The sequence below is a fragment of the Pyrgilauda ruficollis genome, unplaced genomic scaffold (genome assembly GCF_017590135.1).
Source record: "Pyrgilauda ruficollis isolate IOZ18807 unplaced genomic scaffold, ASM1759013v1 scaffold5, whole genome shotgun sequence".
Lineage (NCBI taxonomy): Eukaryota > Metazoa > Chordata > Aves > Passeriformes > Passeridae > Pyrgilauda > Pyrgilauda ruficollis.
The window spans coordinates 1,219,266-1,245,731 of NW_024526599.1; the positions used below are offsets into that span (position 1 = coordinate 1,219,266).

A 26,466-nucleotide genomic window follows, 5' to 3' on the forward strand; every position below is an offset into this window, starting at 1 on the left:
ATTAAGATTCTGCCAATAAGATACATTCCTTTACAAAAGCATTGCTACCTTTGCTTGACGCTTGGAAAAGTCTGAAATGCACTCTTACATGAGACATGAAGTACAGGATTTGTTTGAGTAGTGATGTTCTCTTGCAGAAAGCCTTCAGAACAGGCACAAGTACACGCTTGGATGATCGTGTCTATGCAATGTGCCAGATGAAGAGCCAGCCTCTTGTTCATTTGATGAAGATGATACATCCCAACTTGTACAGAATAGACAAGTTGACTGATGAGGTAATGTATGGAGCCTGGTTATAGTATAGCTCCTAGTTTTAATGGCCCATTAAATTTGGTGTTGTGCTGCAGTAATTTTGTGTTGTTATTGTAAAACAAATGGAGCATTTCCCCTAAGTCATAAAAAAAATAAAAACATTATTTTCAAGTTTTGTGTTGCAAGTACTGTAGTGTGGTATGTGCAGAGCTGTGGTTTTACTTCATCTTGTTTCAACGACCACACTAATGCCATAATTTTTTATTGTGCAAAGAAAAGAAAGAAATTGTATGTATTGGAGATATTTTCAGTGTGTTTTTATTATTTAGAACTGTCTGTGGTAAATGAGTGTAGTAGATCCGATGGATGATTCAAGGTTTTATATACAGAAATCAGATACAGTTGCCCGCAGTAACAACCTTCAGTGGTTTCTCAGGTTCAAGTGGATAAAACAGAATTTTACTTCTAGACTGAGAAAGTACTTCATGTACAAAACCAGGTTTTATTATTTCGTCTCCTACAAATGTAGCCTAGGAAATGGATGTATTTTTTTTAATAGTAAGAAGCGAGATGGGGTTTTATTTAAGGTCAAAGTTAGTTATAATGGCAAAAATAAGGGGTTTTATAAGATTTTAGGAGTTTTTTAGTCCCTAGTTTTGGAAAAGTATATGTAGGAGTTTGTTTCTAAATGATACAAGATTATATGGAAAACTGAATAGTTTCACTGGCAGTAGTATTGTATTGTTTAGCACAACCTCTGAGCTATTTGTAATCATGAAGTTTCTTTTAAGGTATTTCATGAACTCAAATAGGTGAGTCTAAGCTCAGTGTTCTTCAGTGGAGTTACTCTTTTTATATTCCACTCCTACCAGTCTTTGAGGTGCCAACTTCAACTGGCCTTTTGTGAAGTTCTTTTTGTGGCACTTAAATTGAAACACTGTGTGCTTGTGCTGTAAAGAATCTGCAGTGTCTTCAGGAGATCCAGTTTTATTAGCAAAGGCTTTCAGATCAGTTATTTGGAGTACAATAATGCAAAAATAGGGCTTATTTTACCTACTGAAATTAATTGACAAGCCAGATTTTAAATCACAACAGAATGCTAATCTGCCATTTAGTACTACTTCAGTTTAAAGTATTTGTGACAACGGCTGCTCTTCAGTGTCTTGTTTCTTTAAAAAATCTGTAAAATTTTAATTTAAAAAAAAGTTTAAAAACGAAATTTAAAATTTTAATTTAAATTTAAAAAAATATTACAGAATTCCTTTTAAATGTTTTTTGCTAGTTTTATTTTCTCCTAACACTTGATTCTTGAGAGTATTGAGTAAAGCCTGGAACTTCCCCAAGTAGAATTTAGTAGCTTGATTTTCATAACTGTGTCTAAATCCCCAAAAGCTGCTAATCTATGCAATTATCATATGAAATTTTTTAAATAGTGATTTTTTTAAAATAATCTTACATTACATGGGCATGTGCTTAGTCAGTAGAGTATTTTTCCCCTATATTATTTGCAGAATGCTTCAGAGGTTATTGAGATACCTGGCCTGTTTTTGTGTTGGAGGAGGAAGCAACTTTAATATTAAAATACTGGGGGTTGTGTCCCTGGTGGTTTTTTTTGGGTTTTTTTTGGTTTTTTTTTGTTTTTTTGGGTTTTTTTTAATTGTTTTTGTTTGTTTTATTGCTGGGGAGAAAGGCAGGGTATTTTTTAATAATGTTAGTCCAAACAGCCAGATTCTTTAATCAGATCAGTCATAGGGCCCTGTGGACAAACCCAAAGATCACTTCATGCAGGATCTTAAATCAGGGACTTGCTGTTAATTGAATGCAATAATGTATGGAACCCTTCCTTACAGGGAGAGAATTTCATGGTTTTCTGCTCTTGCAACATTTCTATGAAATTGAATGCAATGAAAAAAAAAAACAGATGTTGTTTGTAGAAAACTTAAGTCAACAGTAGTAATTATTTTTAAATTTTGACATCTGTAACATCAAAAATGTTACTTAAGCAACTTAAATTAACTTGCATTATTATGTTTTAGGTATTAAAGTAGCCTTTAGAATAAGTAACATTCTAGAACTGTTTGATGTACATAATCATTTTAGGCTTAACATAGTATGTTGTTCTATGAGAATCCTCAGAATTTTACTAGAGATTATCAGTGTTTTTCCTGTTTTGTTTTACCTTTAAGGTTAAATTCTAGTGTTACTGAATATTTGGTTTTTGTTACAGAGTACAATACATGTAAATGACAGAGTTGTTCCTCAGCCACCCCTTCAGAAGTTGTCTGCAGAGAAGTTGACAAGAGAAGGAGCTTTCCTTATGGATTGTGGTTCAGTAAGTTAAAATTTTACACATTCCTTTTTTAAAACATTTTGTAAGAAGAAAAAGAAAACCAAAAAGTGGTGCCTGCTGTGTTATTAAAACCAGTTAGCTCTCAGCAATAAGAGTGTTGTAAATCAGTATTCCAGGTACCCTGACAGTAATCTGTGTTCCAGTGAAAAGCTTTCATATTTTGATCTGAGGCTATATTTATCTTTGAGGCTACTGAGGTTAAATTTTTTTCATATAATACTGGTCAAAATATACCAAGAGTTCACATCAAGATGTTTTTATGGAATTAATGTATTTCTATTTTCCAGAATTTCTTTTAATGGCTATTAAATTGCACATACTAGAGGATTTAACAAAACACCTGATGCAGGAGCGTTCTCAGATACACACATGATTTGTTTATGATTTGTGGCCTGTGTTATGTAAGAGTTGCAAGTGAGAGGGAATTGGAGACTGAACAAAATGTGTAGATACAGTTTAAGTTATTTGTAGAAATTGCACTAAATCACACTCAATTGAATAAAGCATTATCCTACTCCAATGGCAGTCTAGAAGGTGCTTTTAACCTTGAATCACTTCAGGGCTGAGTGTGAATGTAAAACCAGCTTTTGTCTCCAGACCTCTGGAATAATTATTCCAATAAGCTTTGATAATTGGTGCTTTGCTACAGCTTGTTTAGATTGGGAAGCCAGTGTCAGTAACCAACAGGATGGTGTGACTTCAGATAATTTGAGGGGTTTCATTTAAGGAGATAACATGGGAAGTTACTGCATTAACTATTCCATTATAAATGTGTCCTGCAACCTCATTCTTTCAGTATTTGAATTCTAGCTATATATTTTTTTTATATTTAATGACATTACTCTAAGCGTCACCAATGTACTGATTATTTACACACTTACTTATGAATATAAACCTGTATATATGAATTGCAAATGGAACACTCAAGTGATTAATTTGCCTGGAAGTTCCTATTCTGGGATTATTCCTATTGCATCACCACTTGCCTGTTTCTCTAAAAGGTATGCAGGGCCTTTTCTAAAACTGATTCTGACATCTTACAGATTTTTTACCTTTGGATTGGAAAAAACTGTGATAACAACTTCATAAAAGAGGTCCTTGGATACCCCAATTATGCATCAGTGCCACAGAAAATGGTAGGTATTTTAATGAGCTGAGCTGTAAACTGCTTACACTTGGAATGTGCATTGAATCTATTTATTTCTGCATTTTCAGTTTTTAATTATGTAACTATGAGTTAGGTTGGGTTTTTTCCTAATTAGGTACCTTCTAACCTCTTGTCAGCTTCATAGGAGCCAGATAGATGTTGTCAGATGTTTTCAAAGAAAGAATGTAAACATGTAAATTTCATCATCCATGAAATGCCAAACATTTGCTCTATATCATAACTGGTTTTATTATTTTAATGGAAGTACATGTGCATTCACAAGAATAGGAAGTAATTTCACAGGATGAATACAAAAATTATCTATTCAGATGTGTTAATGATTAGGATTAGAGTTACTTCATTGATAACATAGTTTTTAGAAGCCTTATGTTCTCTGAACCTGGTATAAGATACCAAATCTGTGGTATGACACAACAGACCTGTAAGTAACGGTAAGAGTTAAGTTTTACTCAGCTTCCAAGCCTTGACTCAGTGTTAAAAAGAGAAACTTTCAACTGTTAGAACATCAGAGACCCTTGGATGTGTGTTTTGGTGTAGGGGTTTTTATGTTGTAACTGGTACCTATAGTCTAGTGTGTGAAACAGAGCAGCAATTAAAGAGAAGTCTCCTCTTCAGTAAGTAGTGATTCCATAATATCAACAAGGATGGACCCTTTTAAGACAGTCTAGGAAAGTTCAGAATCAAATGGTTATATCCAAATAGTACCAAAAATGGTAGCATAGAAACACATAGGTAGATATTTTCTGCTTAGAGTTGCATATTATCAAGAAGGAAAGTGACAAGAACAGGTTAAGAGTGGTAAACTGTAAGACTACTATAAAACTGGACTGCTTGTTCAGAGTTCTGTATTTTGCATATATTAGCAATTTAGAACTGTTCCTATGACCAGCTGGTGGTCCAGGAAGAACTTAGATAAAGGAAGGATGATAATTTTTTTAATGGTTATACAGCACCTATTATAATGAAAATGAGACAAAACATTGCATAAAATTATCCTTGCTTTTAAATTATGCCCTCATTCTACAAAGGTAGCAGTGGAACTGCTGTAACTGAAATAAATTCCTTCAGGTCGTGTTAATTGTCTTTAAGTGTCGTATTGGCTGAAGATGCGATACATTTAGCTCAGTGAATTGCTCAACCCTTTTAAATCTGGTTTTTTCAGCTTATTCCCTAGCCAAATAGTCCAGTAGCATCTTTCCATTGATATTTACATAAAGTTCAGATTTTACTTATTGTTTCTTCAGTGATGCAAAGTGCAATATGTAGAAACTTGATTGACAGAAGAAGATACAGGCAAGAAGACTCAAAAGCAGCATTTTGGAAAGATGACTTTGCTGTCTAAAATCTTTTGCATTCAAAAGAGAATTTTAAAGATGTACTCCTTCCTAGATTCCTAGCAATGCACCACAGATATTATGAAGTATTGTCATTTAAGCTGAAGAAAAATATCTGTGTATGTAAATCCACAGTTAGTATTTCTTAATGGAGATTGTGGCTTGAGTTATGTTACAGCTTTCAGGATCTGTTTTTTTTTAAATAGTTTCCATAATAAAAGATGATGGTTTCTTTCAATTACCTTCAACCAGACACAGCTTCCTGAGGTGGATGCACCTTCTTCAGAAAGGACACGATCTTTTATATCTTGGCTTAGAGATAGTAGACCTTTAAGTCCAGTTCTTCAAGTAATAAAGTAAGTATTTCTGTTATGCACTGAGTTGTTACTAGCAACTTGTATTTACAATTTCTAATTCAGACTGATGAAAAGTGAGTATATCTGTGTTGGAAGAAACTGAATAACATCACCTTCCCAGCTGATAAAGTGCTGTTTATAAAACTGTCTAGTGACAAAGGTTTTCTTTGAATCTAGTGCAAATTCAGTTGGTCATAGTTTTTTGGGTAGGAATTAGTTGCATATATTTATTAGGAATGTACTAAACCTCAGTGGATGTCCTTATGATCAGTGGTGTTAACCAGGTTAGTTTCTGGTATAGCTTTTATAATTTCATTACATGCATATAAAAAAGATTCAAATAAAGTTAGTAGTCTGTAGATGGTTTAATAATTGTATGTATTTCTTACTGAGATCTGCAGGACAGCAGCTGATAGATCAGCCAAGGTCTGAAACCTTTTCAAGCTATGACTTGCTTAAGGAGGCTTAAATTCTATAAAGTGTTTATACTTGAGATTACATTTCACCTGTAGAGTACTTGTTTTACTGAGCTGGGCAAGAGATCACTTTTTAGAGAGTATGATGACTTGCTCAGAGAAACTATACTGAAATATAGGGCAGAAGGTCTTGAGCTGTTGGCATTGTGGCTGCTGCTGCAGTTGCAGGAATTTCTGAGAGACCACAATAAGTAGGAGAGGTTTGCTGCATGCTGCACAACACTGGACCAGAGGACTGTGTCCCAGCAAATTTTTATGGGGGCAGTAATTTTGGATACTAGGTTTTTATCATGTTACCTTTTCTATTCTGTTGCCAAGTAAGAAAGTCTGGGAGGGGATTGAGATTACATGTAAACAGAGATGTAGTTTTTGCATTTTTTTCATTGCCAGCAGCATATTTGTTAGCTTCAAAAACAAAATAATTTTTACATTTCCTTTTTTGTGTTTCTACAAGATATTGTAAGTGCTACAAGATATTCTAAGTTCACTTGCTTTTCTACCATTTTATATACTTTAAAAGATGCTGTTGTTTGATAGTGTATTGCAAACTTCAAGTTTTTTTCTAGACTTTGGATTATTTGCAATTGTAATCTCTTTGGACTGAATTTATATTCCAAATGACAGTAAGCAATTTATTAGAACTCATCCCTCTGAATGTGCAGTGGATTTTTTTGCTCAAAGTTTGATTTTGTTCAATATCTTCTTTCAGAGATGAGAACCCTGCCAAAACAGATTTTTTTCAGCATTTAATTGAGGATCGGACAGAAGCAGCTTTCTCGTATTATGAATTCCTACTTAATATTCAACAGCAGATTTGTAAGTGACCAAGGAAGAGGTAGAGGAAAAAAGTCTGACTTCAGACAGAAGCATGGGCCAAGAGAACCATATGGGAAGTTACAGAAGTGGATGCTTGTTCTTCACAATACACAGTGACCAGCACTGTTTTGGAAGCTTTACAGCTAAAGGAGTATACCTTTCCAAAAGAATTTTGCAGATTTCCTTCAGTCTAAAAGTGCTACGAGTGATGAAAGCTGTTTCACTAGTAAACTTTAAAATTGGTTTGTACACGTTTCCAGTTGTGCAGCGGTATGGTGCTCTGTTTATTGCAAGCTGGTGAATTTATGTAGCTATGTGGGATGATATTTCTTAACAAAATGTACAATTAGGTAAAGCCTTTTTTCTTACATTTGTTATAGTAGCCCTTCCAGATCCAAATCCTTAACAGAGATGTCAAAGGGCAGTGATGTATGTTGGTTGTTTATATGAATTTCTTTTTAAAAGGAATGGTTCATACTTGCTAAAGACTTCAGCAAATTCCCTGTGAAAGTTGTAGAGTTTCAGTAAAGTAAATCAATTGTAGAAATAAAATATATAATGTACATAGGTATTACATTTGTAAAGAAAATGTAAAAAATGTAACTAAAAAAAGACCTAGCTCATTGTGCAGAATTGTTGAGTGCTCGATGATGATGAATTGTTTTGTCCCAGGCTAGACAATGAAGTTGACTATTAAAACATGATAGAAGTATCAATGTAGAAGGAACATAGCTGCTGCTTCTGTTAATTTTAGGTGAATTTATTTATGATTGGCTTACTAATTAAAATATTTTGCTTTATCATGTGGTTTTATATTTATGCAACTATAATCATTTTCCAGCTAAACTCTTACCGAACTGAACATTGAAGAAAACATGTTTACCACCTTATTTCACAGACCTGTGGAAGGGAGGAGAAAACACCACATAATCTGAAATGAGTTTTGATACAGAGTTCCTGAACCCCTTCCTATGTATTATCCTAAAGAAGGCATATTTGTTAACCTTATTTTGCGTTTTATAACTACTGTAGTCTTGGTCCAGGTTTCTGTAACTTGTGTTGTCTGCCATTTAGAGTAAGCGTGGGTAATCACTCACACTTGAAGATTTGAATTCTGCTGTGATCTAAAGAAAAACAAGAAGATATATAAAAATTAATTACATTACATCAGTGAAAGTAAATAACAAAATTCAAAATGTAATCACACTTGCATATTTCAAAAACTTTATTCTTGCTAATGTTTTGGTAACTCAAGGGTTTGGGCTTTTTGATAGATTAATGACAGATTTTTTCAGTTTGGTTAATTTGGGATGGTTTTCTTTGGCCGTTTTTTTAGAGACACATTAGAATTAATTCATAAAGCACAATCAATCAAAATTAGTTTTCTGAACTTTATCTGTTTGGTTTAATGAAATGTGACTACAATGGAATAATTAGGTACAAAAAAGTAAATTATTATTAGTATGATTACATTTTAATTTAATGTAGCCTTGAAAATGCTAACATTGTATTTTAACTGCTATAGCCCCTGAATCAAATACTCAAGGAGAAAATGTACTAGCTATGGTTTGCAAATGCTTTAAAAGCTACGACAGTTAAATTGCGCCAGTAGTGTTACTCTGCATGTTAGCACAAACTCATTGTTTGGAGAAGATACCTTATATTTGTGTGTTGTCCTTAACTAAATGTGTTTAAGTTACCCAAAGAATTACATAAGAGAAACTTTCCATTTAGTAAATTAATTTATCATGTAATAAACATCTGAGGCAATGCTGAATGTTGTCCCGAAATCAGACCTTCAGGATTTCAGTGCTTGTTTGTAAAGTAATGTGCATTGGGTGAAAGCTAAGTGATGCTGAAGAGTGGGGCATTTTAAAAATTGTTTGTATTTACGAAGATGAGAAGAGCATGTTAACATTCCAAATGCTCCATGAAGATGCTTCTGATTTGTGAGTTTGGTGTTGGTATCTGGGAACATGTTATGCCATGAATAATTGCAACATATTCTGTAAAATCATTTCTTAAAGCTTTATTCTTCTAGTATAGTTTTTGTATATAAAAATTATGAAAAGTACATCTTTAGAGCGATTTGTTCAGTAAAATTATTACACAGCACAGAGAATATAGTTATTTTTTTATTAATTATAGAGCACATCTCCATTCTGACTGATTTTTGGTTTAGATTTTAACAAGACAGTCTCATGGAAATATCTTGAATTTGAAACATCTCAGGATTCAGGGTACTGATTTTAGTCTTTTGATCAATAGAGTGTCTGTAGGCATGGCAAGAGTATCTCTGAGAAGGACCTGGGGGTCCTGTTGGAGAGGAAGCCGAAGAAGTATGGAAGTTCTTGTGGGAGAAATTAGAGCCTGTGAAGCTCTTACAATGGTAGGATGTGATGTGCAAACATGTGATGCAGCTCCCTGAGAAGCATGATTGAACTCAATTCTTTATTTTGTTCTTAAGCTTATTAGACATAAACCTATTTATTAATCTTTGTGTGGAGCTTCTCATGGCAGTGAAGGAAAAACGACTGGGGCAGGTAATTTTGTTTTGCCTTGGCTTTCTGTAAATTGTGTCAGATACTGAAAAGATAGTTTTGTCATGGCTGGTGTTTGTAAAAAGCCAAAATTGGTTGTTAGTAATCCTGAGAGTCAAGAGCTCTTCAATAATATTAAATGTGGAGTTAAGTTTTTTCACACCAGGTAGATTTTAAGAATTTGAAGTTTCAAGGTATGGGACACAAGTGGATAAATGAGGAACTAATTAAAACCTCAGTCACTGATTTCTGCAGTTGGAATTTTGGAGTGTATTTGTCTCTGCAGGCAGGATGTAACCCTGCAGAAATTCAGTAGCCAGTGCGGGGAGCGGGGAGGTCTGAGGCTTAGGAGACCTCTCCTCATGAATTTATGCAATACCCCAAATACGTGTCTGTTACTATGTTAAAATTACTTAAATGATGTTTTGTTTAAAAGCAGTTTTTCATATTTTAATACATGTTAAATTTTTATATAGTAGATTCTGGTAGTTTATTCAGTTCTAAAAAAGTGTGGGAGGGTTTTACATGCTTTATTGCACCTCAGATTTTCATAAAGGAGGTAGAATATAATTAGAATCAGAGATACTTCTGATTTTTAGCATACCAGGATCTTTGGTAGACTTGTGTTGGGAATTTTAAAGGAAATGGGCAAATTGTAATGATTTATTGTTGCAATATCTTTACCCCTCAGACTCTAGAATTAAAAAAAAAAGAAAACCATTTCTAGCAGTCTTGCATGTCTTTACTTAAACTGATGTTATGTTATATTCAAATTCAGGAATCCAGAAAAGTGTGGTTACAACTTTTGCAAATAATTGGGATTGAAGTCTCTTTCGAGAACATTTTGTTTTTCCTCACAAGATATTGATGATTCCTGTCCATGGAAAAATCCAAAGGTATTTCTACTTCTTGGAGTGTATCAAGAGAATTCTCAATTATTAACATCAAGTAAAATATTATTACAACAACAATGACAATTCAAATAACTACATAATAGATCTTCCTTCATTTTATGCTTCAATCCACTTGCAGGGCCTTTGATATTTTTTCCTTTACAGTTTTGATAACTAGGAAAAAGTAAATATTACACAAAGTTTCTTCTTGCTTTTCTTTGGCAGACCTTAGAAGAAGGAGCTGCCTAATTAGGAGTACCAGTCATGCACAGCATTTTAGTCTGTGCATGCTTCTACAGAAGGTAAATAGGGGAGGTGGCAGAACTCCTGGGAGTATTTCACAACCTATTAAATATTTTTTTAAAAGGACAAAGGATTAAAATTTCATTTTCTTGCACCTTTTTATGATTTTCTGGTTTATATTTACTTAAAGCTACATTTGAGGCTTTTTTTTTTTATTTTTTCAGATGTTAACACTGCCCTAGAGGCATCATCAAATACAGATCTCCAACTAGACCCTTAATCATGCTACCATTAAAAGAAAAGTGTCAATTTTATAAAGGTCAAGAGTGTTGGAAGGAAGTACTGTTTGGTTAGCAAGCAATATTTTTTTTTTATCTTATGTTAGTAGAAAGTTTCCACTTGTAAGACACTGAGGCCTTGTGGGATTCTTGAGTTAAGTGTTTATTGGCATAAGAATCCTCAAGTATGAGAAAGACTCGGTGATAATTAGCCATCTTGGTAATCTGCTAACCATAGGAAATGTTATTCTCATATTGTTTGAAAACATGTTTTAAAAATTAACAAATTATTTCATGTTAGATCATCATTTGGGTGGAGAAAGTAATATTTAGGAAAATACTTTCTTCTATTAATAACTTCTGTAGATATAATGCTTTCAAAATGTTCTGCAGGCTTTAAGTCTCAGCTTCTATGAATACAAAATACTACTAAAAAATTACCTAATTACCTAGTGCTGAAGAGGAAAAAAAAAGGAATAAAATATTTAGAAGTCATCTGTAGCTAAGGAATTCTTTCTGCTCTTTTATTTTTGGCAGCAGAATATGATGTCTTCATTATCTGAAGCAGAGCTTAGGAGAGGCCAGAAGTAAAACTGGAATCACTGGTATATGTGCTGGGTGTCCTCATCCAGCTTACTGAGCACATTTAGGGCTTCTGAAAGATTGGTGCTTCCCTATCCAGATGATGCCGTTCAGGCATTTCTTGCAATCTGATTTTATTTCACAGTGCCTTATATGTTCATTCAAAATGAAAAGCCATTTGCGTTTGCAAGTTTTCCCTTTTCCCTCATCCAGGCTATTACTTCGAATTACCAAAACCGTGTACCTGAAAGTGTAATTTGTTCTTGAAGAGCAAGCATGAAATCTTTCAGCCTTCCAAACACGTTTTGAAACTTTCTAAGTTCCTGGAAGAAGAGTGGAAACTGCCTGTGCAACGCAGACTCTGGCATCTCCAGCAGTGCGGCGGGGGTCGGTTCTGCAGGAGGAACGCAGCCCTGGGAAAAGCAGCGCGTGAGGCTCTGGCAGCTGCCCCAGCATCCTGTCTCCTTTAAGAGTGACTGGTATCTGATGGTCTGAGTGAAACATGAGAAATCCCTCCTGTGTAAGCTGTCCTACCCTGAGGTGCATCTCTACCTGACGCACTTAGAGATCAGCTGCTATGTAAAACCCTGTCAGCATTTTTGCTTATCGGAGTAACCGAGTATTGTTGACCTTAGACTGAGTAATTTCTTCTGATGGGTGGTTTTGCAATATAATTACCTGTGGAGAAAATTATAATTTTTCCTTCATTCTGAAAGATTCCGTATGTTCTGTAGCTTCCTGAACTGGGGACAACAGGAGGTAGCAAGCTGCTCTATACTTTTCTTTCTTTAGTACCCTCTTAGGTCTTCTGCTTAATATACCTTCTGTGGCTTTCTGTTTCTCAGTGTGTTTAAATTTCTGATGGCATGTTCATTTGTCTTTCCACACCACCTCTTAGGATTATACTTGACATAAGTGCCTGGTACTGTGCAAGCTCTCACAAATGGTGTTGCATGAGCTGATTTACATGAAGGTGGGTATCACCAGCCTTTTCCCTTTTCTACTCTCTTTCATCCTGAGTTCTTGTTACCATGAACTTGGTTAACCAGTAATACCCATGTCTTTAAATAAGCGAGTGTGCTTGTGTTATAAAAAATAAGTTAAATTCTGTGTTAGCTTCATGGAGAAATTTAAAACAAAAACAAACAAAAAAAAAAAAAAAACAAAAAAACCAACCAGACAACAACAAAAAAAACCATAAAAACCCAAACCAAAACAAACAAAAACAAACAAAAACCCAACCAAAAAAAAAAAGCCCCAACCAAGAAATCCCCCAAAATAGAAACCTGTGAACTCTCAGCCCTCCTCAATGGCAGTTTACTAAAACTGGAGAAAGATTTTTCAGCTCCTTCAAAATTTAGCACTTTCCTTAAAAAAAAAACCTGAAGTTACTGAAATCTTGTAGGTATGTGTAGAAACTGCATGTTGCAGAAAAGGAAAAGGTCCAGGCATGACTACAAGACCTCTTGAAGCAGGAGTTAGAACTTCTAGGAATGTCCTTCAGCTTCAGCTTGTGAATTTTATGCGAATGAAATGTAAAATATCTTGGGAGTCAGCCTTCTCTCAAACACATTGCTGTGCTTCTGGCAGCCCTTCTTCCTCAGCCTAAACAGTAACAGGGCAGACAACATGACACCATCTTGAAGTGAGGGAGGACTGTTGCCCAAACTAGAATATTACTGCAAAAACCCTTGAAATGCACAAATATGCACTGCAGAACAAGCAGATGGAATACAATGTCCTGGAAAGGAATGGGGCTTGGAGTGGGTACTCAGATCCCTGAGTATTTGCATAAAACAGGATGTCAGACTTTTTAGACTGAATATGGTTCTGACTCATGGAGTTTGTGCTCAGCTCTGGTGGTCATTTGCAATGACTAGTGTGAAAAGACTTAATGCAGACTAACAAAAAGACCATGCTGCTGTGGGTGTGCATTACTTTCTCTGATATAATGAATGTTTACTTTGAGGAGTCTGTTGTCACTACTGCTATTTGCAGGTTACTTGCACTGTGAAGTGTTTCTTTCAGTGCCTCTCTTTCCCCTTACTTCCACGTTCTGTGTATTTGAGTGATGTGTGTCAAACTGTGCATAGCCATTACCACTCTCAGTTACTCGCATGGAATGCTTAGGCAGACTTTTCACTGAGGAGCCCCCACCACAAGAGTTGTGCTCTGTTCTGAACAGTTGTTGTTTCCTATCCAGTGCCAATGACATTAAATTCACTTGTTTAAGCCATCAGTCTTTCAGGCGCAGTGTAGGTCATTAAGGCTGCCTGAGTGGGGAAAACCACTTTCTATGATCTCTGTAATACTGTAGGTGTCCAGCTAAAGGCTTGAGCTCTCTCTCTGTGGCAGAGTGGTGCAGAAGGAACAGAGCATGGAAACAGCCAAAGCTCTACTTTGTGGTTTAGCCAGGGAAAAGGAAACAGCTGAACTTTTCCATCATGCTGCTGCTGTCTGATGACAGATGCCTTGAGCACAAGCTGGGCCTGGAATGGCTCCAGAACTGAAACTCAAAATGGGAGATCTCCACCCATACCTTTCTGGCATGTTTGTTGTGTGTTTCTTCCTGGAGCTGTGGCTCCCAAGGCAGATTAGGCTGATTTCCCTATGCAGTGGCAGCCAGAGGGGACATTCTGCCCTGGCTCCCCACTATCCTACCAGCTCCCTCCATCCACAGTCATGCCGCCACTTCAAAGATATATTTACAAGCCAGAGGAAGCATATCAGAAAATCTAAATAAAAGGGGACACACAGTAAAAAGACTCAGAAGAGGGGGAAAAAGAAATGACTGCAAATGATGCCATCTCCCTTTAATTGTGTCTCAGGTCTCTGCTGTACTGAATTAATACTCCAGTACGATTTAGACAGCCTGGCAACTCTGTAATAAGAGTGTATTTATGAGCCTCCACCTCTAAGCACTTCTGCCTTGAGTAAGAATTTCTCTCTGTAATTGGAGTCCAGGTATTTTCCCATGTGATATCATGCCTTCCAGCAGTTTATTTAGGAAATCTTACTGGCATGATCCCCTGCTCTATAAAAAATACAGACCTTTTGTTTGTGTTCTGTGCCGGGTGGTGATAGGTCTCATCTCACTCTTTCTTTACTAGAGCAGGAGGACTAGTATATTAGTACTGGCAGAGGTAATATTTTGCAGTAAGCTCTTCTTTTATACCTTGAAGAGAGATTTTTTGCTCTGTGCCATGGGAGAGAACATAATTTTTCCCTGGTGAAAAAGTCTTGTCTTTACACTGAAAGGCACATTGCTGGTACCATGTCCAGAAGTGCTCCATGAAAATATAGGAGTTTGGGTTTCAGTCTTGAGACTTTTGGGAAAATTCAGGCTGTCAACTAATGACTTGTAAAGACCTACCTGGAGTTCTGCAAGCAAGGCTTGAGATCTTACCTCATATTTGCTGCTGAAGAGGAGAGATTTTGCAGCAGCTTTTCATCGCCAGATGCAAGATAAATCTGAGTATAGACATGTTTTTTGGGAGGTATCTCAGAATTTTATTCTATGTCATTACATTTTCTGTTTTGAACTGTAGTGTGCAAAAGTTAAAAGAAAAACCTGTAGCTGTTGGTTTTCAAGTAAGAGGCATTGGAAAATTTTGTCCCAGGAGTATGCTGAATCCTGCTCACTGAAGGAGAATAGAACAGAACAGCCTTAGAGGGACAACTTCAGACTTTCTGCTGTGGGTTTGGTATTGTTGGGGGACTTTTAAGTCTTGTCATCAGATTTTTTTCTGCTCTCTCTTCATTACCCAACTGGTCTGGAAAGGTACCTGTGAACAAAAAAGGAAGCATTCAAAGAGCTGTGATGAACGAAACAAGTCAGAGGATGAGGAAAAGGGCTCTGGCTTCCCTGTAATCATGGCTGAAGTTACATCTGATCGTATTTGTTTCCTTGAGTGGTGGGAACATCATCCTATAATTGGGGTCCTGATCAAATTTGTCACTGGATTTCTAGAGCTGACTAATGAAGGTGATCACCCTGTAATTAGTCTGTGTGCCTTTCCTTTCTGTACATATTTGAAATATAATGCACATCACCTTCAGTCACATTCCTCCCTGTGGAGGGTGGAGATCTCTGCTCTTGCAGGTGTGTATTTCTGACAATCCAGTTGGTGAGGCATGTTAGGACTCTCTTCTTGGCTGGCTATTTGGCACAGGGAAAACTTTTTTTTTTTTTTTTTAAATTCAGAAGGCTATTTGTGTCCTTCTGTCCTATCTAATAAAGTTTATTTTAAAATGAATGAAACTTATGAGACAGACTCCTCTCCACTTGGAACCACCAGGGTCCCTCTTATTCCCCCTTAGTTTCAGGCTTCCTAGAACTCCCTTGGGCTTTATTTTAGTAAATAGCTTTGTCTTTAAAAAATACCCCTGAGACTATAACTTGAAACTTAAGTCTTAAGTCTGTAACAATCTGCTTGCTTTCCTAGTAATTTTCTTATTGGATCTGGGGTCAGTCATGTCAGCATGATATGAAGAGAACCCTGATGCTGTGCATATTTAAGTCACCTCCCTTGAAGTGCTGTTTCTTATTGGCAGAGCACATAGATACCAGAAGGGAAGAGATAAATCTGCACCTCAGAACAAGAAAACTCCTTCAAAGATAGTTGCAGGTTAATATAATTTAACTTCTTGTTACCAACTGCACTGTAAGCAGGGTGGGGAGAGGGGAACAGGCAAAAATTTGGGAACTAACAAGTAATTCTAAAAGTTGTTGCACTTGAACACACTCCAGGTTGAGACCCTGTTTTAGAAGTTACACTCAAGAAACTTTGCCTTTCACTCCATTGTATAGCATTTTAATAGTGCCTGTGACCACAGTGTTTCACAGCAATTTTTATTTGTATGGTATTGTTATGTTTGCTCAATTATCCAATCACAAATAAAAGGCCAAACAAAATTAAATGTAATAATAATTTTAATGAAATTTAAATGAAATAGTTTAAAATATATAAAATTGAATACATTTAATAAATTGGCAGTATAATTTGGTTATAATAAAATATAGTTTGGTTCGGGTAATGACGTATAAGCAAAATTACCGCGGGGTACGGAGTGCGAGGGCCTTGGGACCCCTGCCACCTCACGTACAAGCTTGCCAAGCTCAAAATTCCTCCCTTTATACTGTCTATTATCAGCATCTCCTCCTATTTTCGATTCATCACACTGGTGTCTCCACCCTCATCTTCATCTTCACCACGCATGCGCCACCATCTTTTAGGGGGTCGCACCACTCTTTGGGGGTCGTCCAGATGAAGGCCGCTCCTCTTCCTCAGGTGTCCTTTATTTCACCTTTTGGGTTACACATGCGCACCAAGCTAATATGATATATGCCAAACCAAAATTATATAAGCCAATATAATAAATCTTATAAATTAACATATTTCTGAGTTTCACCCAAGTTTTCCCTCTTTCAGTTAATTTTAGCAAGCTTTATCTGACTCCTTTTCCTGCCTCGAACATCTGCAGAAGATAATGGGGGGGTGGACCCTTCCTCTCCGCTTTCTTAGCTTTTTACCTTTTTAACCATTTTGTTATCTCCAAATATTGATTACTATATCTATATTGATTACTGTTTCAATTTTATCAGCACGAATCACACTTATTTATCACAGTATTCAGTGGCTGTGAACAAATAAATACAATGATAATTTTATGTGGCATTTTCTTTGTCAAGTGTTGGTTATATATGACATTTAGACCTGAACTACAAGAAATGCATTTTGAGATATTGTTTTTAAAAAACCCATCTAAGTTAAAGTGAACAGGGAGTACTTACAGCGGGAACTGTAAGACAAAAAACATGTTGCTTAGCCAGAAAAGCAGGAGTTGCCTCATGAGACGCTTGCACAGGTGTGAAAGGTAAATTTAGGATAGGTTTTTCAAAGTGTCAAAGTCACCTTTTTAAACTTGGCAGTGACTAATGTTCTCTTAATTCTCCTGCCTGTATATAAAAGCATAAGCCTTGATTCCCAGTCCCCTCCATAAGTTAACATCCACAAGTTGCTGTGAGCATCAGTGCTTCTTTGCTCCTTATCAACATTTTAAAACAAAGTACAAAAACTAAATACAGCATTGAACAATGACCAAAATTAAATTATGTTTTCTAGTACTGACATTGCTTTTCCTTTCCGAAGATGACTTTGATAAAGCCATCACTATGTGGTAGAAGTATTAAAAATAAAGGAAGCCAGTTGCCATGACCTAATTACTTTTGCTTGATAAAACCATAAATATTACATCTTGAATTAATATAGTTAACCATTTAATCCTTATTTCACCTTTGGGAACTCTGTGGATCTTAATATAAATTATGTAACAAGGTACATAAGGTTGAGAAATTAACTCTTAGTTTCATAAAGGGAAATTACTAAAAAAAAAAACCTCCAAGAATTTTTTCTATAGTAAATACTAATAGTGATTGTGTCACAAATGGATGCCTTTGGGAGTCACTGGCTGCTAACAGTGCAGCTGCTCTTCTACTCTTTCCTGGGATCACATTCAATTTAATAGATCACAGTGGCCCTGAAATGTGAGTGAATGTCTACGTGACCTAAGGTCTAAGCTGCTGGAGGTTTCTATTCCGGAGCTCAGAAGATGAACGCAAGTGGGGTCTTATTTAGTCCCCTTGAGCCATCAAGTGTGCAGTTGCAGAGTTTTTCCATGACGGTGGCACTTTCAGCTCTACAGCAGCCCATTTTCTAAGATCCTTTTCTCATCCTCAGGGAAGGTTTTGTCTTGTGCAGCATTGCTTTGGAGGAACACCATCAAGGGTGGAGATGGCAGAGGAATACAACAAAGCTTCCCAATATGTTTCCCTGATGGAGTGCTGAGGGTCTGATGTGCTTCAGTGTTTTGTACTGAACATGAAAACCTGTTTTTGTGGGCATGGAGGTGATACCCAACAAATGGCTGAATAGGAAAACGCTAATAAGCCTTGCTAACTGCTCTACTGCTGTAAACAAAACTCTCACATAAACTGACTAACTACAAGAGCGTCTTTCGTTGCTTTGCTGTTCATTTCTGTGGTACCTGATCGTGTTTATTTCACTGAAACCCAGGAGCGGCGATAGTCCCGTTCCTCAAAAAAAAGCCAATACTCAGCGACAGAGGAGCCACAGGTTCTGGTAAGAGAGTCATTAATCGCTATTTTAGTATTTTTTAATAGAAAACCTGTTTCAGTTATAAGAAGATCGACGCGGAGGCGGGGTGCCAGCACCCGTAAGCAAAGGGCGGTGGGTTGGGCACGGCGGGGCGAGAGCAGCTCCCGGCCGGGCAGCAGCGCATCGCCGCCGCCGGGGATCGCCCGAGCAGCGGGACGGAGGGAGCGGCACAGCCCAGCCCGGCCCAGCCCAGCCCAGCCCAGCCCAGCCCGGCGCGGCCCCTCCGGCGGCGGGCGGGAAGGGGCCCAGGGCAGGCGCACACACCGCCCCGGCCGCCGGCGGAGCCGCCCTCCCTGCGCTCCCTGGGGCTCGCCCACGCCCAGCGCGGCAGCGGCGCTGCCCGGCCCGAGGCTCAGGCCGCAGGGGCCGGAGCCCGCCGGGGCAGGAGGAGGCGGAGGTGCCGGACCATGCTGGCGGGGCTGCGCGGCGGCAGGCGGCAGCTCCCGGTGCTGCTGGGCAGGCGGGATGGCCGCCCGCCGCCCTCGGCGCCTCAGGTAAGACGGGGAGCGGGCTCCAATCCCCGCGGGACAGCGGCGGGAGGAGGCGGAATTGCCCCTTAGGGCTGTGCCCCGGGGCGCGGGGGGACAGAGCTGGGGGCAGGTGTCACCCGGCCGGACCGGGGCCCCACAGGCTGCGGGGCTCCGCCGCTCCCCTCGCTGGCTGCGGGCGGGGCGGCCGTGCCCGGCGGGGCGCGGTGCCTCAGGGGCGGCGGGAGCCGGGGGCTCTCCGCGGGTGACTCACGGGCTGCTCTGTAAACAGCGAGGAGTAAAACGCCAGTGCAAAAAAAAGTTTCGCTTGCGGGCTGTCGTGGTGCTGCTGCTGCCCTGTACGTGAAGTGCTGAAGTCCGCCTGCCTCTGAGCTTCTCCGGGCTTTCAGAAGTCCCAGAGGTTCTGTGATTGGGAACAATACAGGCAAACAGACGCAGGATGAATTTAAAGATCTGCTGGCACGTAGGACAGTGGGATATTAAGAGTCCCGAGCGACTCCTAATTACTGGGAAAGGAGGCAGTTCAATCCTTTTTTCAATGTTCTTAATAATAGAGATATGCCGTGTGCATGCTTGGAAGTGCTGCTGTGATGGAACGCGACAGACCCCGTTCGTTCCTGTGTCCGGGGCCGTCCCATCGCAAGGAAGTTGCTGGGTGTGTGTGGTGACAGAAGGAAGTCCAGGGCCATCTGGCGCTTCTGACTGAGCAGCTTCCACTGCCCGTGTCTCGAAACCTGCGGCAGTGGGTGGAGTTGAGTTGCGCGAAATGAACTTTCTACTTTTCCCCAATGTTTTTTTTCTCAAACTATTCGGAAAGCCTATTACAAAATTCCATTGCATTATTTTGCCCCACATCCCTTAGTGCGAATAGCCCTTCTTTGCTTTCTCCTGCCTGTATATGAGGACGTCTAAGTAGGGAATTCAAGATAGATATTGACTTAGCCTCCTTAATCTTCTGAGGTTTTAGTGGGGTGTGCTGAAAACCCCTTGTGCTCGCTGAGAGGGTTTACACTGTCATTGAGCTCGCACTGACACTATCTATTCAGTTTGCCACCTCTCACTTCTCCAGGATACTGCTTTGCAGACAAGCTTCGTGCTTTTCCAAGGCTCTAAATCGAGACTGAAGGCTGATAAAGCTTTAAGAAGAGACACCAAAAATGAGAGGAGAAGGAGGAGGTGGAGGAGGAGAAGCTCTTACTTTGGCACCACTGTCATAATAAGAAAGAGCAAAAAATGATCGTGTCTGTTACTTTGTGGGATGGAACGACTGACATGCATTGGGAATTAAGTTCTTGTATCAAATAGGTGAAACAGAGAGATGTTGTAATGTTAAGGAAAGATCTAATTGGGAAAAGTCTTTAATACAAGATTTGGTTTATTTAATAAGTGGACATTTTTTGAATAAATTAATACAAAACACTGTTTATGATCTCTGCAGCTTGTTTCATGCTGTGTTTGTTATGGGAATCAGTCCACCCTTTTGGGGCCTTGGCTGGAGCTTCCACTCATAAAGCTGGAGGTGGTACTTCAGTGGCCACCCCAGGTTGTAGGATGTGCACTTGGTCATCACATACTGCACTTGGTCAACACATACATACTGTGTTGATGGGCAGGTGTGAATGCACAGTGTGTTTGTGTGCTGTGTTTTTGACTAATAAATACACAGCTGCGGGGATAAATGAGCCATTATTGCTAATTCATTGTAATTTTTTTCAGGTTTACAGGATTACAGCAGGGATTGCTGTCCTAAGGAGCTGTATCCTTAATCATTAGCTTCTCAGCTCCACTTCCAAATGAGAACTACAGCTCTTCCTAAAGCTGTCATTAGCTGCTTTGCCTTTTGGAGGCAGAATGCAAAATTCTGCAAAATTTTGTAAAATAGAGGTTTTTGTTAGGTGGGTCTTTCTGTATTTAAAGTGGTTAGTTCTTAGACAGACTCTAGCTGCCTGGGATGTCCTGGGATTGGTGCTTTGAAAATAATGTGTTAGAAATCTGGACAGCAGGCTATGTGCAGAAGAGAAAAGGGCTTAGCAGCATGGTCAGTTTTTCAAAATAATTGAAGCATATTATTTTGTATTCTTTGGACAGGCATTCTTATTACGCATAATTTCATTCCCCAAAGGCTGCAGTTCATTTTGCTAGAGTCCCAGATTTGTAATTCTGCAGTTATTTTGTATGTGGTAAAACCTAAAGGTTGCCAATTCTTTTGCTTCCTCTTGACTTGCGTGTTTTAACTCCTGCAGCTCATGCTGAAAGAAATGCCCTGCTTGCACTGCTCCCCATGAGGAACATCTCCCCTCACCATATCTCAGTGGAGAATGCATTTGTTAACAAAGAATCAAGGCTTTTAATTACTGGTGGTTTTGTTGTTTTTTGGGTTTTGGTTTGGTTTTTTTTTTTTTTTTTTAAATTCATAAACCCTATAAGCCAGGAAACATTGAAGGAATTGGATTTTTTTTTTTCTTCAGATAGTTCTAGTTAGTTTCTCTATAGTGTTGAGTCCTACTGGTCTAAAATTGTGTTTCTTTTTATGGCCATTCACGTAAATGAAATTTCTAGTTTAGTCTGTGCTATGGAGATCTCTACCAGCATGCCTGCATTGCTCAGGATGGGTGGCAACCATGGAAAATGAAGAAGTCTGGGTTACATCGTTTTTCTTAGTTTAAAAATGGGTTTCTTTGCAGTCACACAGCCCTGTGTCTTGCTAAAACTGTTTCTATCCTGTGTGAAGGTGCTGGAATCGTGACATTTCCTCTGCAAAAGGCAGGGCTTGCTTTGAGCATATTAGTGAGGGAAGTAAAATGGGAAAACTTGAATTGTTTTCAAAATGTACGTTTATTTAGCATCATTAATTCAGAATACATTCCATTTCTATGCACAAAATTCTCTTAAAACTGTGCCTCTGGAATATATTGGCAAGGGGAAAGAGTGTGTGTAAGCTGGCTAGAGCAAATTGCAAAGGTTTCTGTGAAAAACATTATGGATTTGTTTTCTTCCTTGATTGGGATATTGCATATGCTTGTTGCTGAGGGGAATTTTCTTCCTAGCTGCAAACTGCAGCCAGTAGGAGAGTCACTGGGTTTATCTGCAGAAAGCAGAGTAGTGAGGGTTTTATTTTGGGGTGGGTTTTTTTTTTGTGTGGTTTTTTTTTTTTTTTTTTGGTCAATTCCCAATGTCATCCATATCTGTCAAAATATTTTTTTTCAGTGCTTTCAGCTGATAAGTTTTTGACTACCCAGTTCCTCAGACTAGCTTGAACTTTTTTCCTGTCCTTCCTATTAATTTTTACAGTAATTCTTACTCTCAAGTCACCATAATTCTCCTGGCATTACACCTATCCAGTCTGTCCGTCAGTTCTATACAGTCTTATAAGCAAGGATCTAAAATGGGTCCTATTAGCCACAGGATATTTCCATGGAGGTTTTTAATTTTGCCTCTTTTTGCATATGATCTACTGCTGGGATTTCAAAGATGTTCTGACAAACAGCAACCCCAGGACATCCCAGGCAACTACAGAGAAGCAGATTGTCACTGAATGTCTTATGCAGCCAAATATTTCACATAAATGTGGTTTAAGTCCCTGCTTTTTATTTTCAGCCCACTCAAGTCCTTTGGAAATTGATATTTAATTGGAGCCAAGAACTGGGAGTAATTTATGGCCGCTGGGCGTGTTTTTCCTTGTCTTTCCTCCACTTTGAAAGCCTGGCGCAACAAAAGTTAGCTTGTTGATCCAAATCTTTTCTAAACAGAAACGTCCTGCTCATACTGGCATATATCAACAAAAACATACAAACTGCTGAACTGTTTGTTTATGAAAGTACTGTTCACTCTTTCAAATACAGATTTCTGAATGTCTTAGAAAAACCTATTTAGAAGATCTCTGGTGCTTCTGCTGCAGAAAATTTTCCTGTCTCAGCAAGTTCATTTTTTTGACTTTGCTGCTGTGTCTGTGCCAGAATAACAGGGTGGCATTGAGAATGGCTGCTAGTCAATTGCTGTTGTCTCTTCTCATCTGGCAGCTGGGAGATGGCTCTATTTTCCCTGATAAATACACTTTTGGGGAGAGATGTCATATATAGCACAGAAATTAATCCCTCTTTGTATTTCTGCAGATACTGCCATGAACTGTTTTGCCGTGTGTTCTCTCTCCAGTGCAGCTGCTGTAGTGATGCAGTGGGCTGTGAGATCCTCTTGTATGTGCACATACAATTACCTGCAAGACACTCAGTCCTTTAGAGGTTTGGGAAATTCCTAAAAACAAGCCTCACTCAGGGTTTGAAACATGCATCAACAGTGAGACTTCAAATTCTTGGTGTTGTTTTCCAGTGGGGCAATTGACATAAAAGCAGCTAATTGAAATGTGTGGATCAAATCAGCTTTTTTTGCATAATGTTGCTTTTTTTGCCTGCTCTGAGTGTCAGCAGATGTGTGTCTTTGGTGGTTGTGTGAATATGGAAGTTCCTAAGGAAAGGAAATGAAAACCAGCTCCTGCAAGGCTGGAAAGAATGTGGTCATTCTCTTCAGCATCACAAGCCTAAGGAAGTTAGAGATTTTGTGTGCTATGTCAATGCTGTGTGGTACTGAAGGAAATGTAAAGAAAACTGAAGTTATTGTCCATTAAACATTATTGTCCATAGCAAAATCTGTGTAATTTTTAAACAGATTTCTTGAAGAGCTTTCTCATACATGGTATAGGAGCGTAGAGTACAGACTGTGCTTCCCAAAGCTTGGGAAGTACCTTACTCCAAATATATTCAACAGGTTTGCTGTAAAGGACAATGAAAATTTATATAACTTCCTGTTGATAGTGACTTTTAAAACAATATTTCATTTAGAATGGGGATAGAAATAGTCATAAGGTGACCCACCTGTATTGGGTGCTCCGTGATTAATAAAGTAGATGACAGAAAATGATGCTGTGATTTCATTTGCAGTGGATGCTGTGATCATACAAACAATGCTGTAATTATAAGTTTTTTGAAGCTAAGTCTGGCACTGTTCCTTTTAGCACTCTTAGCAAGTGTGCTAAAAGACTTCACTCACAATCTTTATACCTGCAAAAAAAAAAAATAATACTAAACCTCTAGAGGATGTCTGAGAAAATTGCTTTGCAAGTGTCTGAGATGCTCTGAAGATTTACCACAAATCACTGAAGTGCTGAGCACTTAAGGCTGTTGACAAACCTCGTTTTAAGACTACGAGTCTCTTCTGATTTTTTTTTTTCTTTTTACATTTTTGTGTTTGAGAGCTTATAGGACAAAAATGTAGACCTTGTCCTAGAGTTTATAATATCTTAATTTCTGAAGGGATAAGAGAAGAGGGAAAGGGAAATAGAGATGTTTGTGTTTTGGTTTTTGCTTTTTTTTTGTACTGGGGCTTTCCCCTCCAGAAGTCCTTCTTACACAGTGAGATTTTTGGCATCAGAGAAGAAGCAAACAGCACACCTGTTCTCAATATCTAGTTCAACAGCAAAATTTCCTCCTTCCACTGAAGCAGAATGATCTGAAGGAAAATGAATGGAGTAGCTGGCTTGAGTTGGGCTTGCTTTCTTTAGGATCATATTCACCCTGAAGACGTTCTTAGAAAACAGCATCAGAGGTGAATTTCTCATTGGGTAGCTCATGGTGGGGGAAGTCCCTACATCTGAGAAGGCAGTAAACTCTTCTGAGCCTAGAGGTGTTTCATGGTCACTTCTGTGCCTTTTTATGATATGATGTTAAGTGTCTTTTAAGGGCACATATCAGCAGCTCTTAGTCTGGGTTGGTTTCTTATCTATTTTGCTCTTTTCCAGAAAGATGAAAGGGAGAGGCAGGTTCTCTGTGTTTCTGTCTCATTCTCTGTCTTGCTGTCAAGATACTGAGTAATAAATAACCTGGTCATTAGGTTTGCATAGGAAAGAGGTGGCTTTTTATAAGGTCACTTCTGCCATTCATATGACTACTCATTTCGTTGTTTCTATATCTGAGAGCAGATCTGAGGAGCCCAGCAAAGAAGAGAAGTTAACTGTTCTGTGAACTTGCATAGGGAGGCTGGGAGGAGGACAATTTTCAGGCCTGCAAGTCATTTGCTGTGACATGTTCCATTCTCAACTCATGCATGAGTCCTGGCTCCCTAGAAATTCCTGCCATCCAGGTGTGGGGAAAGCATGGATCTATACTCTGAAGATCAGGTCCATTGCTAGGAGAATAAATCCCTCATGTCAGAATGACTCTGTGGCACAGCAGCTGAAGAAAATAAGCTAAAATGAACATTGTTTGGCTGCCTGCCTACTAAGGATGGTAGCTTTTGTCCATGAACTAATTCTCCTTTGTTCAAGTGAGGCTGGGTGTAAGCAGGCCACTGTCAGCTGTCAGCAGTCAGGGCATGGATAAACAAAAGGCTTTGCCTGTGTGATGAGGACTGGCAAGCACAACATCCCTGTAGTGATCAGGAAATATTCAGTACTCCTTCAAATGGAAGTGGAAGAAAGATGTTTACTCTATAAATGTGACATTTATACCTTTAGAAAAGTTGAATTCATCATCATGAGCACAGGCAGTGCTCATATCTACAAAGAGGCAGAAAAATTGAGTACCTTATACACAGGCAAGATATAATTTACTTTTTTCCTTCAGATTTTGAACAACTTCAAAAACAGTTTTGAAGCAGTTGTTTTCACATTTACTATCTTGTCATTTTTGATCAAAATTACGTCAGTCCTCACATTCCTGCCAGGTAAAGAGAATTAAACTGTCTTCTTTTAAGAAGTATTTTGTTTATCTGCAAAGTAGGCAGCAATTTCAGCTTCCCAGCATCTCCCCATTGTTACCTAAAACTAGAGACTATAAATTGATTTAGAGATCATAGAAGCATCCTTAAATGTATTGTATGTTTGCCAGAGTGAAGGAAAAATTACATAGCTTTTCTTCCTGGCAAATCAAACTCCATATATCACGAGGATATCACTTTGGCCAGAGTGCTGTGGTGAGGAAAAGATCACAGAATCACAGAATGTTAAAGGTTGGAAGGTACCGCAGGGGGTCATCTGGTCCAGCCTCCTTGCTCAAGAAGGGACGTCCTTGAGCACATGGCACAGAATTGCATCCAGATGGTTCTTGAATATCTCCAGTGAGGGAGACTTCCCAGCCTCTGTGGGCAACCTGTGCGAGTCTTCTACTCCAAGATAAGTGTTATTTGTGCACTGTAGTCACTGTTGTACTTGAAGTGCTTATGCCATACTGTTCCCAGAACAATATTCCTGTGGGTTTGTTCGAGGTTTCTTTTTTCCTAGGGCCTGACCTGACCCTCTCTGCACCTTCTCATATAAACTGTTTGTTATTTGTACTTGCTGTTTGAACCAGCTGCTCTCTGCCTGTGACAGCACAGCTGTGAGCATTTTCCATTGTGCTATGTGTGGTAGGAAGCCTTCTGTAAAACACCTTTATGTGTTTGCTCCAAATAGAAGCATAAAGGTGCCAGGCCCCCGAGGCGCAGCAGCATTCACCCTTCTAGGGGCTTTTGTGGCCTCAGCTG

General features: G+C 38.7%; 2 protein-coding genes across 6 annotated transcripts in view; both read left to right on the forward strand.

The window, feature by feature from the left end:
- SEC24B (SEC24 homolog B, COPII coat complex component) overlaps positions 1–7,953 on the forward strand; it is a 45,658-nt gene extending 37,705 nt beyond the window's left edge. For all 5 annotated transcript variants that reach the window (XM_041479880.1, XM_041479881.1, XM_041479884.1 and 2 more), the window contains 5 exons: positions 138–275; positions 2,480–2,584; positions 3,646–3,738; positions 5,357–5,460; positions 6,646–7,953. In XM_041479880.1, the coding sequence (XP_041335814.1) occupies positions 138–275; positions 2,480–2,584; positions 3,646–3,738; positions 5,357–5,460; positions 6,646–6,760 (555 nt within the window). In that variant the 3' untranslated portion in view covers positions 6,761–7,953. The remainder of the gene's footprint in view (positions 1–137; positions 276–2,479; positions 2,585–3,645; positions 3,739–5,356; positions 5,461–6,645) is intronic.
- Positions 7,954–18,623: 10,670 nt separating this feature from the next.
- Positions 18,624–26,466, forward strand: part of MCUB (mitochondrial calcium uniporter dominant negative subunit beta) — a 46,970-nt gene continuing 39,127 nt past the window's right edge. The window contains exon 1 of the mRNA XM_041480114.1: positions 18,624–18,960. Within this exon, the coding sequence (XP_041336048.1) occupies positions 18,874–18,960 (87 nt within the window). The 5' untranslated portion in view covers positions 18,624–18,873. The remainder of the gene's footprint in view (positions 18,961–26,466) is intronic.